Source organism: Panulirus ornatus, chromosome 15, assembly GCF_036320965.1.
Source record: "Panulirus ornatus isolate Po-2019 chromosome 15, ASM3632096v1, whole genome shotgun sequence".
In the NCBI taxonomy this organism is placed as follows: domain Eukaryota; kingdom Metazoa; phylum Arthropoda; class Malacostraca; order Decapoda; family Palinuridae; genus Panulirus; species Panulirus ornatus.
Genome location: NC_092238.1, coordinates 38,339,518 through 38,352,107, shown reverse-complemented (window position 1 = coordinate 38,352,107; position 12,590 = coordinate 38,339,518). Strand labels below are relative to the sequence as shown.

Below are 12,590 nucleotides of genomic sequence, written 5' to 3'. Positions count from 1 at the left end.
GAATTTTGTTCCATCTTTTTATCCGCTACTCAGTTTATATATATATATATATATATATATATATATATATATATATATATATATATATATATATATGTGTGTGTGTGTGTGTGTGTGTGGTGTAAGGATGGGTGATCGAATAAAAAATGATAAGGTAAGAGTGAGGTGTGGCAGTAAAGGGGAGTGTGCAAGAGAAAATTCAGGAGATTTGGACATATAGAGAGGATGAGTGAGGAGGGGATGACTACTGGGGGAGTACGTGTCGGAAATGGAAGGATACGAAGGAGGTGGAAGGATGTAATGTGAGATGATTTTGAAGGCTCGGAGTCTAAACATGCAGGAGGGTGCTAGGCGTGAATGGGATAGAGCTAACTGGAGCGACTTGGATTGTAACGGACAATGTGCCGTCAATGGGCTGAACCAGGGCATATGAAGCTGTCAGGAGAAACCATGGAAAGGTCTGAGGGGCTTGATTGTGTATGGGTGTTTATGATTTCGGTATACAGTATATGATAGAAAATGGATGTGAGCGAATGAGGCCATTTCTTCGTCCGTTCCCGATGCTACCTCGTGAATGCGGGAAAGCGCAACATATAGGCAATATATATATATATATATATATATATATATATATATATATATATATATATATATATATATATATATATATATATATATGTATATATATATATATATATATATATATATATATATATATGTATATATATATATATATATATAAATATATATATATATATATATATATATATATATATATATATATATATATATATATATATAAATTCCCTATGTAATTATCCTATCAGCTCATCCATCCATTTACTATTTTTGTCCTTTCTTGTATCTACATGTCTGACTGCGTTCCATACAGCCTACCTCTCGTTTCTTTCGTTAATGTCTTTCTTTTCTCTCCCTCTTCCTAGCTACCTGTCTATCAATCTATCTATCTGCCTAAGTATCTGTGCCCATCAATCCTTAGTCATCCTCGAGAGTCAATGACGTAGAAGGTTATCTATCGCCACCCATCTTCTTCCATGAACATCCAGCTTCGTCCACTTCCCCTCTACCCCTTGTCGTCTTCCAGCACCACAGCCGGATTCCATGGCATCTTCGTCACTGGAGTCAGTTTCCAGTAACGGCATCTTCGCCTCTTGTTACAGACTAAGTTGTTTCCTTTGCCATCTTATTTCAGGATGGAAAAGCCAGATGGGTTCTGAGTGCAAGTTCGCATCTTTTCAAAGTTCATGGAAGTCTGGTGGAATGCAGTTCTTGTACTCATCCAGGCACACTCTTGTCTTATGTACATATACAGGAGCTCTCCTTGTACCTGCTTCGCAGCTTTCGTACTTATTTTAATTCCATGAAATAATGGGAAAAAAAGAAATTTCCTTGATAGAATTTCATAGATCTGGGTGCTTGGTAGGCACTCACCTTTCGTTCCCAGAAAATTTCACTTAAATGTGCTTTAAAGTTTAGCTTGCTAGCTTCTTCTTGTTCTAAGAAGCCTAACTGAAAGCCTTTATTGCTTCCAAACTGCTCTCACGTTTTCCAGAGAATTGCAGAGTCTGCTTCTTCTTTTAGATCCAGGAGGCTCGAAGAGGAAATGGATCCAGTTACCAGTTCACTCTAAATCTGTCTGTTCCAAGAATTCCCCCAAGATACCTATCAATACATCTTATTCTCATGTACTTAAACACGGAGGAAGTTTTAGAAATGATCTCCATGATCAGCAATTTGACACTGATTATGTTCTGGAAGTTCTGAAAGCGAGTCTGGGCTCAAGACAATATCCTAGAACCGGCACTGCCAGCGCACCTGCTTAAGTCTTTCAGTTCCAGAGATTTGCATGGAAATCGTACTAATCAGGAGGCTACTTCGTATCTTTTGGTTCCACATATTCCTGCTGTGGCCTTCTGCTAAAACTAGTCTTTCCCACAGATTTACGTTTCCCTGGAAAGCAGCTATTGATAACCTTACTCTTAACTTCTTGCAATTCGTGCTGGAAATTCTCCATGCTTTCCATCTGCCTTCCTGAAACAACTCCACATCTGGCGAGGACTACTACTACTTTCACCTTCCAGCTTCAAGAGTTCAGGAAACCCTGATGTCCTTGTGTAGTTTGCATCTACTTTATTCCACGACTAATGTTAACATCACCTATTTGCCCAACCTGGCATTATTCTGTAGTATCACCACCAGACATGCGGGCTGGACGTATTCATTGTCCAGAACACCACTAGAACGGGTCTCATATGCTTATGCCTTGATCACCTCTGCCCATTGAATGCTCCAGTTTACTCCTGTAGTTAAGGGTCGCAATCGTGTGTATACTTCTTTCAAAAACGCCCGAAAGGAGGCGGATTTTAATGAATCACCTTGTTAAGGCCCACCGCTTGAATCAGATGACGATTCCGAATATCTAGCATCATACACAAGAGCCAGTGGAGGATTGTATAGCCCTCGATTCCTAGCTATATCGATTTGAGGTGAATGCCGGGTCGGTCCTTGCACTCAGACGATGATCAAACCTCACAAGGTGTGGCCACAGTCCAGCCAAACAGAGTTCCAGACTAACACTACAGATAAGTGTAGACTTATAGACGCCAAGTCCAGCTGCCTAGCTCGGATCCATTCATAAGGGCGCCCAAACCATTAATTTCACCAAATATGACCAAACGTTAACGTGATCCGTAAATCATGAAGACACAGTTCATATACCACCTGCAGCCTGGCTTTGGGTCAACGAGCGAACATTCTCAAGATGACCAATCAGGTTCATAGAAGGGTCTGCCAAGGTCGGTAAATCAGTGGCTACAGCACAGACCGTCCAAATGATTTAGTAATGTCTGTAGTGACACAGTGAGGATCGAGACCCACGCCCCTACAGACAGCTACTCAGAACTCGTATCCTACAACCTGAAGGAGGAGTCGGGGACATGACTGACTTCCTACAATTTGGCAAGATTAAAGATGTTCTCGATCCATGGATCATACCTTCGTAGAATGCATCACACAAACACCTGGACGTTTGGATCAGTGAACCAGCGTAAAGCGATAGACAGAGGATATTTTAAGTACATTGTCACGTTTCCTTCATTAAAAAAAAAAAAAAAAACAGCTGGAGTCTACACAGAAGTAGTGATCAGGAAAGAAATGTTTCGTGGTAAACTTCGAACTCGAAAACTGAAGAACGATGATTTAGGTGACCTGCCAAAGCTTTTGAACCAATCCCATGATCGTTTAACGACCCATAGACACCGATACTGAAGCAGTCTCGGGTGTACGCTCGGAACAAGAATTCGCCTCAGACTTGAAGCATGAGCTGAAGACCTGGACGAGTTTATTCTATTTTCAATAATTTTTTTTTTTTTCAGCCGAGACGGCACGGTCACCTGAGGCCTTAATCACGGTCATCTCATTAAAGCTATACCTATCTACCCTAGCCTGAGCCAGGCACCTGTTTTGTAGACAAAATGATAGGAATGGATGAACAGCTGAGTTGACTGTGGGACTCACTGCTGCGACCGGGATTCGTACCTGCGCGCTCGACCCGTGGCGGCCCGTGAATGCGTCACGGTCAGGAACGCTGACCGCCTCTTATAACGATACAGCTTCCCCAAAGGTGACTTTCTATTCGCGGTGTAGCCTCATGCAGGCACAGTCCGGTAACACCAGTTTCACGCATTGACAAGGTAGCGTCAAGAATAGAGGACTTGAGCCTTAGAGGGAAAATCCTCGCTTGGCTCCCTTCTCTGTTCCTTCTTTTTTTAAAAAAAAAAGTAAAAACTGGAGGGGAAGTTTTCCAGCCCCTCGCTCCCTCCGCTTTCAGTCGCCTTCTACGACACGCAGGGAATACATGGGAAGTATTCATTCTCCCCTATCCCTAGGGATAATATATATATATATATATGTATATATATATATATATATATATATATATATATATATATATATATATATATATATATATATATATATGGGATCTGAAAATGATTCGACCGCAAAACATCTGACAGTTCGGTTCACATACACAGACGCCCGACCAAGTCACTAGTCCGTGACGAATGTCCGGATAATTATATACCTTGACGCGTGGAGCGTCTGCAGCTGGAGGCTTGGGCGTCAGTCCATACCACGAAGATTGCCCGATGAATATCTCCGACCAGGCACGATGGCTTGAGGGACACAAGCGGGAGAGCCGAATGAGAAAATGCTATCCAGGGATTGAGGGGTGAGGGAGGCAGCGACAGTACATACCCTCCTCCTCCTTCTCCTCCCTCCTCCTCCAGCCATCACTGAGACATAGCCGACCTGGAAACCTTCCATTTTTCTTCTTCTTTTTTTCATCATCACGGCAGAGCAGAGTTGCCCAGTCAACAGGTAGTTTGATCACCACGCTTCACGGGAGAAACGTCACCGGGACAAATTGGCGGAAGGGTCCCCGTCTTACTGTTGTAGGGGGTCGTCTGGCTCGTTAGCACTCGTGGGTCGTCAGCTCTGAAGCTTAACTGGCAACCTTAGTCGGGGATCAACGAGGCGTGACGACTAACCTCCCTGTCGTTAACCTCTTCCCCCCCCACCCCCCTCCCCTCCTCCCCTCGTTTGTTGCGATTTCGTTTTGCTTCACTTAGCTCAGTAAGAGGGGCAAGAGAGTGATAACAGAGGAGTGTGGTTATTTTGTATTCTATCCTATAAGAACCAATCACCATCGAATCCCTGTCGCTGTCATTCATCATGGACCAATCACGGGCTGATCCCTGTTATACGTCACAGGTTATGAACCTATCCCTGACTAGGCGAGGCAGCTACGTCACTCGTCAAAAACCAGTCATCGCCAGATGATGATGTACATCACGGAATACTAACCAATCACATATTGGTTTTATTGGAACGTCATTAGTTATCGGCCAATCATTGTGGAACTACCTCTGTCACCGACGACGCCACTTTCCACCTACGTCTCAAAGAGCCTATGTTCCCATACTTTACTCAAATCCTGCCTTGACCCACCTTTTAAGATCATGCATCCAGCCATTTATAAGTGGATCCCCAACAAAATATTTCGAGGGAACGTTTTGATGAAGAATATGTATCATACAGAGAAATAGACAGCTGCTGTAATGGCACTGAAATTACACAAGGAAGAATCGCGATACAGCCAGGGGGCTACAGCAAAGCTGTACCTGAAACGGCACAAAAATATTTTGCTCGGGGTCGCCGACTTCCCGGACGATGTTATGTAACGTCCTTGGTGGAGTCACGGTGACGGGGAGGTGTAACGTCATAACTTTCTGAAACCTGTTCATACAGATCTCACCTTCCATACTTCCCTCCTACCACCAAACATCCCCGCACTGAGCCAACTCCCTCACCCATCTTTGCTCCTTCCCCAGAGAGCTTACACTTCCACCTAAACACCTCGAAGACTCCTTAAAGCCCTAAACATTTCAGTGTCTTCCCATATATATATATATATATATATATATATATATATATATATATATATATATATATATATATATAAAACTGACTGTTATATTTCTTTCTTGTATTTCCCCGATGATGTGACTATTACACGAAAGTGCACTTGGGAACTTACCATGTTTCATTTCCCCGTGGACTCGGAGGAATATATATATATATATATATGTATGTATTTTAAATGTCTCTCAGTAAGTAAAGAAGACGATGAAATGTATGAACAGACGACTGGAGGAGCATTATAGATCACCAGGTGAACATGACACTGGTAGAAGTTGTACGTGACAATGAGACAGGTGTACGTGACCTAGGCATGTGACAGTGAAACATACATGTCAGTGAAGCAAATGTACATGACAGCAAAGACGAGTGTACATCAACGACGTAACAAATACACGTGCAATGAAGCAGGTGTACGTGCAAATGAAGCAAGTGTACAGGACAATGATGGAGGTGTACGTAGCGATAAAACAGGTATACGCAACTATGAAACAGGAGCACTTGATGATAATGAAACAGGAATACGCGTCGACGAAGCTCCTGAAAATGACAATGAAACAGGTGAACGAAGCAGGGAGGCAACACAATGACTCAGGAGAGCGAAGTTAAAATTCATCTTGAGGGAAAAAATTATAGAGTGAATTTCCGAGACCATAAGGTTCAGTCTTGAACACTACATTATGCCTGGGCCTACACCTTGCCTGGCTCGTGTGTCGATACGTGATAAAGGATGGATGGGAAGCGACGCATTTCGAAAACGCAGATACCCAACGAAGCACTGCGAACCTCGGCTCAAAACTCTCCCTTCATTCATCGCGACTTTTCATGCTTGTGTGTCCACGAGCAAGAGGGGTTTTGATGTCTCGTAAATTTTAGGTTTAGGAGTCTATGGACTTCCATCTATATATGGGGAATATATATATATATATATATATATATATATATATATATATATATATATATATATATATATATATATATCATACAAACCTCCAACAGCTAGGATCGAACGCGAGACCCCTGTGCCACAGGCGGGAATGCTACCGCTGGCTGTTGGAGGTTTGTATGTTCTATGAAGGTGCGCGTTCCTATGCACTTTATTCGTATATAATATATATATATATATATATATGTATATATATATATATATATATATATATATATATATATATATTCGAGTACTTAGTATTTCGAATAGTTGTTTCCTATTATACAGTCCCTTAGCCTAGCGGTTAGCATGCCTGCCTCTTGCACAAGGAGTCCCAGGTTCGATCCTGGCTGTTGGAGGTTTGTATGTTCTATGAAGGTGCGCGTTCATATACACTTTATTCGTGTATATATATATATATATATATGGAAAAAAGTTGAGTTTTCGCAACTTAAATATTTGATGGGAAGGAATCCACGACGTGGGAGATGCAAAGCTTTCCCAAGCGACGAAGGACACCCGTCCCTCCTGCTGTCTGGCCCAGGATACCCCTTCCCCTGTCTGGCAAGGACTACCCCCCTCCCCCCCCCCCCAACTTTCCGGCTAGGACACTGCCTGGCAAAGACACACTTATACCTGGCTAGGACAACCTCTACCCAGCTAAGATCCCCTTAACAGGCTAGGACACCCTATACCCGGCTAGGAAGACCCCCTACCTGGACAGGAATCCTGCTCCCTGGCTAGGACACCTCCGCCTAGCTATGACACCCCTGCCTGGGGAAGATATCCCCAGTCTAGCTAGCTTACTCCTCCCTGGCCAAGACATCCCCTGCCTTGCTAGGACACTCCTTGCCAAGCTAGGACACCCTTTATCAGGCTTGGACACCCCTTGCCTGGCTAGGACACCCCTTATCAGGCTAGGACACCCCTTGCCTGGCTAGGACACCCCTTATCAGGTTAGGACACCCCTTGCCTAGCTAGGACACCTCCCTCTGGCTAACCTAGGACAATCATGTCTGGACCTTCTCTAACCCAGTAACAACAGTCCATCACGAACCATCCCGCCTACATCCTCTACACATTCTACGTCGCTGTTTCGGTAAGCAACTACGACGGATTCCAGCCGGGCGGTCATCACGTTAAGCCAAGAGAAATTTATCGTTAAGTTTTAAGGATTTTTAAGCCGGGAGACAAAACCTGGGGTAGAGCACAGAGTTATTTCAGAGGGAATGACATACTGGAGAAAAAAAAAAAAAATATAATATATATATATATATATATATATATATATATATATATATATATATGTAGAATACAATAAAACGAAAAGGGAACATGAAGCTTTTCAGACATATATGCCCACTTGTGCGTACAATAACTAAAGGAATGACTAGCAGGATCTACGAAAACTGGGAGGGAGGAGGGAACGGATGGCTGGAACCTCCTTACCTTATGACCGGCGGGGAGCTTCTTGGTGGCCTCCACCTGCGCCTTCGTGATGATCTCGGTGACGAACTGGTTGGCGACGTTCAGCAGCTCCGGGTCGGCTGCCGTCTTCGAGTCGCCGTCGTCGGCCAAGTTCTCCGTGTCGTGCGGGCTGACGAGGGAGGAGAGAGAGAACATTTTCTTTGAAAAGCTTTCGTCTCTGGAGGAGAGAGGCGATATGAGAATATAGCATACTCTCTGGGGGGGAAGGGTAATGTGAAAGAAGGTGATATATCCCCAGAGATACTGTCAGGGGGAGGGGGTGCGCATTTTCTGGGATGTATCGACTTAAGGGTATACTCATTGCCTGCAGTGGGAGGGTTGGAGGTGTGAGAACTGTTATACTCACAGATGCGTGATATGAATCCCTGTTCTCTCTGGGGTGGGAGGGGAGGAAGTGGTTGTTTCTCTAAGGGGTGGTAGGGGGTGTGATATAACGGCAGGCACCATGCTCTCTACGGGGGTATATGAAATCAAGTTACGTACTTCTTCTAGGGAGGGAGAGAAGGGGGTGGAGATGTGTCAGGAAAAAATTGAGTTCTCCAAATCAACTGATAACTTTAAGTCGACTGTATAGGTGTGGTAATACACAATTTAACTCACAAAAAAACAACATAAATTCTATTTCTTGACGGGAACAGAAGAGGCAGTGTATGTCCTTTGGATGAAATCATAAACACGGAACAAATGATGAAAAAAAAAAATGAAAAAAAAATCTGTACCTTTCGTAGTAAGTTAGAAATCTGAAGCTTTGATGGAGAGGCCCTTTGAAAAGCCAGCACGTCGCTGGCCACACGTAAGCAGCGAGACAGGAACACGAACAGAAGAGGGACGGGATGAAGGACCGCGGCTCAAGACATCGAGACAATCAGACGGACACAGACTCACCTTCAGGAGGGAGGCGGGAGGCGCCAGAGAGGGACACACAGCTCGCAACACAGAAAGCCAACGAGAGCGTCAGACAGAGACAGACAACTAGCCTTTACAACGGGACATGAACAGACTACACAAAGCCACAAATAGACACTGATCCCGACCGTCTATATGACCCCTCCACATACAGGTACTCTCTCTCTCTCTCTCTCTCTCTCTCTCTCTCTCTCTCTCTCTCTCTCTCTCTTCTCTTCTCTTCTCTCTCTCTCTCTCCTCTCCCGCTCTCACCTGGTCGTGGTGGCAGAGGAGGCCAGGTTTTCAGACTCGGACTTAGAGCGGAGGAAGGAGGCGATGGAGCTCTCCATATCAGGGTGGGCCTCACCGTTCTCCATCAGGAGCCCGATATGCGACGAGGACCTTATAGTGGGGGAGGACACGAGGCTAAGGGTCAGGGTACTTGTAAAAGTCAGGTCAAAAAAAAGAAAAGAAAAGAGAAAAAAAGGTTCAACTCCGGAAAATAGTATCGAACTCCCTCTCATCTGTTCTCTCGCTTCAGAGGTTTCAGTGTAGTCCAAAGGGCAAGACTGGGGTAGAGATGAAAGGCATGGATTAGACTGGCTTTCGGGAGGGAAAGGTCAGAGTGCGGTGAAGAAATTACCATTCTTTTTTTCGTTCTTTCTGTGCAACTGGAGAGCAGAGAGTAAGGTTATATTAAGGGCAGAGGTCAGGGCCTGGTGCGATGTCTTAGAGCGAGGCTGAATGGTACAGATCATCTGAAATGAATTCATCTGAAAGCCAAACTTATAAAAGAAAATAACTTCCCTTAAATTTCATTAAAGATTCAAAAACATTCTACAAATCCGAAACAGATACTTTACATGCTGGTATTCCCGGTACTTGTTTCGTTCTAAATCGTAATTTTTGGTTTAGTGTTTTTAAGTAAAGCCAAAGGACTTTTACGAAGGAAGAGTGAGGCGGAATTAAATTAGTGATGTTGGCAGTGGGGTTAAATCTGGCTTTTATGAATAAGGATCACATGCATTTGTTGAACTGAACATTTTATAAAAGGATCAGGTCCTTTCTGGAGGATCAAATCCCATGCAAGGGGATTAGATCCTTTATAAATAGATCAAGGGATTTATACAGGATCAGGCACTTCATAAGGGGATCTAATGCTTTATATTAGAGACATTTCATAAAGGGAGTAATATATTGGGATTTTGATAAGGAACTGGATTCTTTATACAAGGATTTAATGCTTTATACGGGAATGTGATGTTTTTGCACGAATTGGATGCTTTGTATAGGGATCATACATGAATACAGGATCAGATGCTTAACTAAAGGATCAGATGCATCATACAAGTAATAGATGTTTTATGAAACAAACACATGTTTTATAAATGCATCAAGTTTTTACAGAAAAAATCATACACACACACACACACACACACACACACATATATATATATATATATATATATATATATATATATATATATATATATATATATATATATATATATATATATTGGAAAGGATCACAATTTTGCGCGTGATCAAGTATATTCCTATGTGTCCACGGGGAAAATGAAACGCGGTAAGTTCCCAAGTGCACTTCCGTGTAATAAACACATCATCATGAGAGGTACAAGAAAGAAATAAATATAAGTCAGTTGATATACAGCAAAGAGACGTAGCCAGGACGCCATTTGGTAAACAAGTCACTTGTATATCAAATGGCGTCCTAGCTACGTCTCTTTGCTGTATATCAACTGACATATTTATCTCTTGTGTCTCCTCTGATGATGTGATTATTACACGAAAGTGCACTTGGGAACTTATCGAGTGTCATTTTCCACGTGGACTCATAGGAATATATATATATATATATATATATATATATATATATATATATATATATATATATATATATATATATATATATATATATATATATATATATATATATATATATATATATATATATATATATACATACATATATATATATATATATATATATATATATATATATATATATATATATTATATATTTATATTTATTTTGCTTTGTCGCTGTCTACCGCGTTTGCGAGGTAGCGCAAGGAAACAGACGAAAGAAATGGCCCAACCCACCCCCATGCACATGTATATACATACACGTCCACACACGCAAATATACATACCTATACATCTCCATGTACACATATATATATATACACACACACATACATTTATATCCATGCACACAATTCACACTGTCTGCCTTTATTCATTCCCATCGCCACCTCGCCACACATGGAATACCATCCCCCTCCCCCCTCATGTGTGCGAGGTAGCACTAAGAAAAGACAACAAAGGCCCCATTCGTTCACACTCAGTCTCTAGCTGTCATGAAATAATGCCCGAAACCACAGCTCCCTTTCCACATCCAGGCCCCACACAACTTTCCATGGTTTACCCCAGACGCTTCACATGCCCTGATTCAATTCACTGACAGCACGTCAACCCCGGTATACCACATCGATCCAATTCACTCTATTCCTTGCCCGCCTTTCATCCTCCTGCATGTTCAGGCCCCGATCACTCAAAATCTTTTTCACTCCATCTTTCCACCCCAATTTGGTCTCCCACTTCTCCTCGTTCCCTCCACCTCCGACACATATATCCTCTTGGTCAATCTTTCCTCACTCATTCTCTCCATGTGCCCAAACCATTTCAAAACACCCTCTTCTGCTCTCTCAACCACGCTCTTTTTATTTCCACACATCTCTCTTACCCTTACATTACTTACTCGATCAAACCACCTCACACCACACATTGTCCTCAAACATCTCATTTAAAGCACATCCACCCTCCTGCGCACAACTCTATCCATAGCCCACGCCTCGCAACCATACAACATTGTTGGAACCACTATTCCTTCAAACATACCCATTTTTGCTTTCCGAGATAATGTTCTCGACTTCCACACATTCTTCAAGGCTCCCAGGATTTTCGCCCCCTCCCCCACCCTATGATTCACTTCCGCTTCCATGGTTCCATCCGCTGCCAGATCCACTCCCAGATATCTAAAACACTTTACTTCCTCCAGTTTTTCTCCATTCAAACTTACCTCCCAACTGACTTGACCCTCAACCCTACTGTACCTAATAACCTTGCTCTTATTCACATTTACTCTTAACTTTCTTCTTTCACACACTTTACCAAACTCAGTCATATATATATATATATATATATATATATATATATATATATATATATATATATATATATATATATATAAGATGCAAGTAAAAATCACAGGGGTACTAAAAATACACAGTGTTAAGCTCTTTCGAATATTACATTATCGGGACTGAGTAGAGATAAGGAGAACCAGAATATAATACACCAGCCGCCACTGGGCTGGGCAGGCACGTGAGTTAAGACACAGGCCCAAGTCACCCATCGAAGATCTCATCTCTCTGAACTCAAAAGGCCGTCGAGGGTGACCTTAATCCCTTTACCTGTCTCGAGGCTCACGTGCCTGCTCCGCCCAGTGGCGGCTGGTGTATCATATACTGGTTCTCCTTATCTGTACTCAGTCCTGATAATGTAATGTACGAAAGCGCTTGACGCTTTGTATTTTCCGTTTCCTTGTGGTTTTACCTGCACACACACACACATATACTTACATATATATATATATATATATATATATATATATATATATATACGGAGGAGGGTGTTTTGAGGTGGTTTGGTCACATGGAGAGAGTTGGTGGGGAGGGATTGACCAAGAGGATGTGTGTGTCGG

The 12,590-nt window shown here is 42.5% G+C and overlaps 1 protein-coding gene across 6 annotated transcripts in view; it reads right to left on the bottom strand.

The window, feature by feature from the left end:
* Positions 1 to 12,590, bottom strand: part of LOC139753863 (uncharacterized) — a 248,620-nt gene that overhangs the window by 61,491 nt on the left and 174,539 nt on the right. For 5 of the 6 annotated variants that reach the window (XM_071670808.1, XM_071670807.1, XM_071670811.1 and 2 more), the window contains exons 4-5: positions 9,077 to 9,205; positions 7,880 to 8,027 (exon numbers count right to left, since the gene is read on the bottom strand). In XM_071670808.1, coding sequence (XP_071526909.1) covers positions 7,880 to 8,027; positions 9,077 to 9,205 — 277 coding nt within the window. The remainder of the gene's footprint in view (positions 1 to 7,879; positions 8,028 to 9,076; positions 9,206 to 12,590) is intronic. The other variant, XM_071670809.1, reaches the window with a different exon arrangement.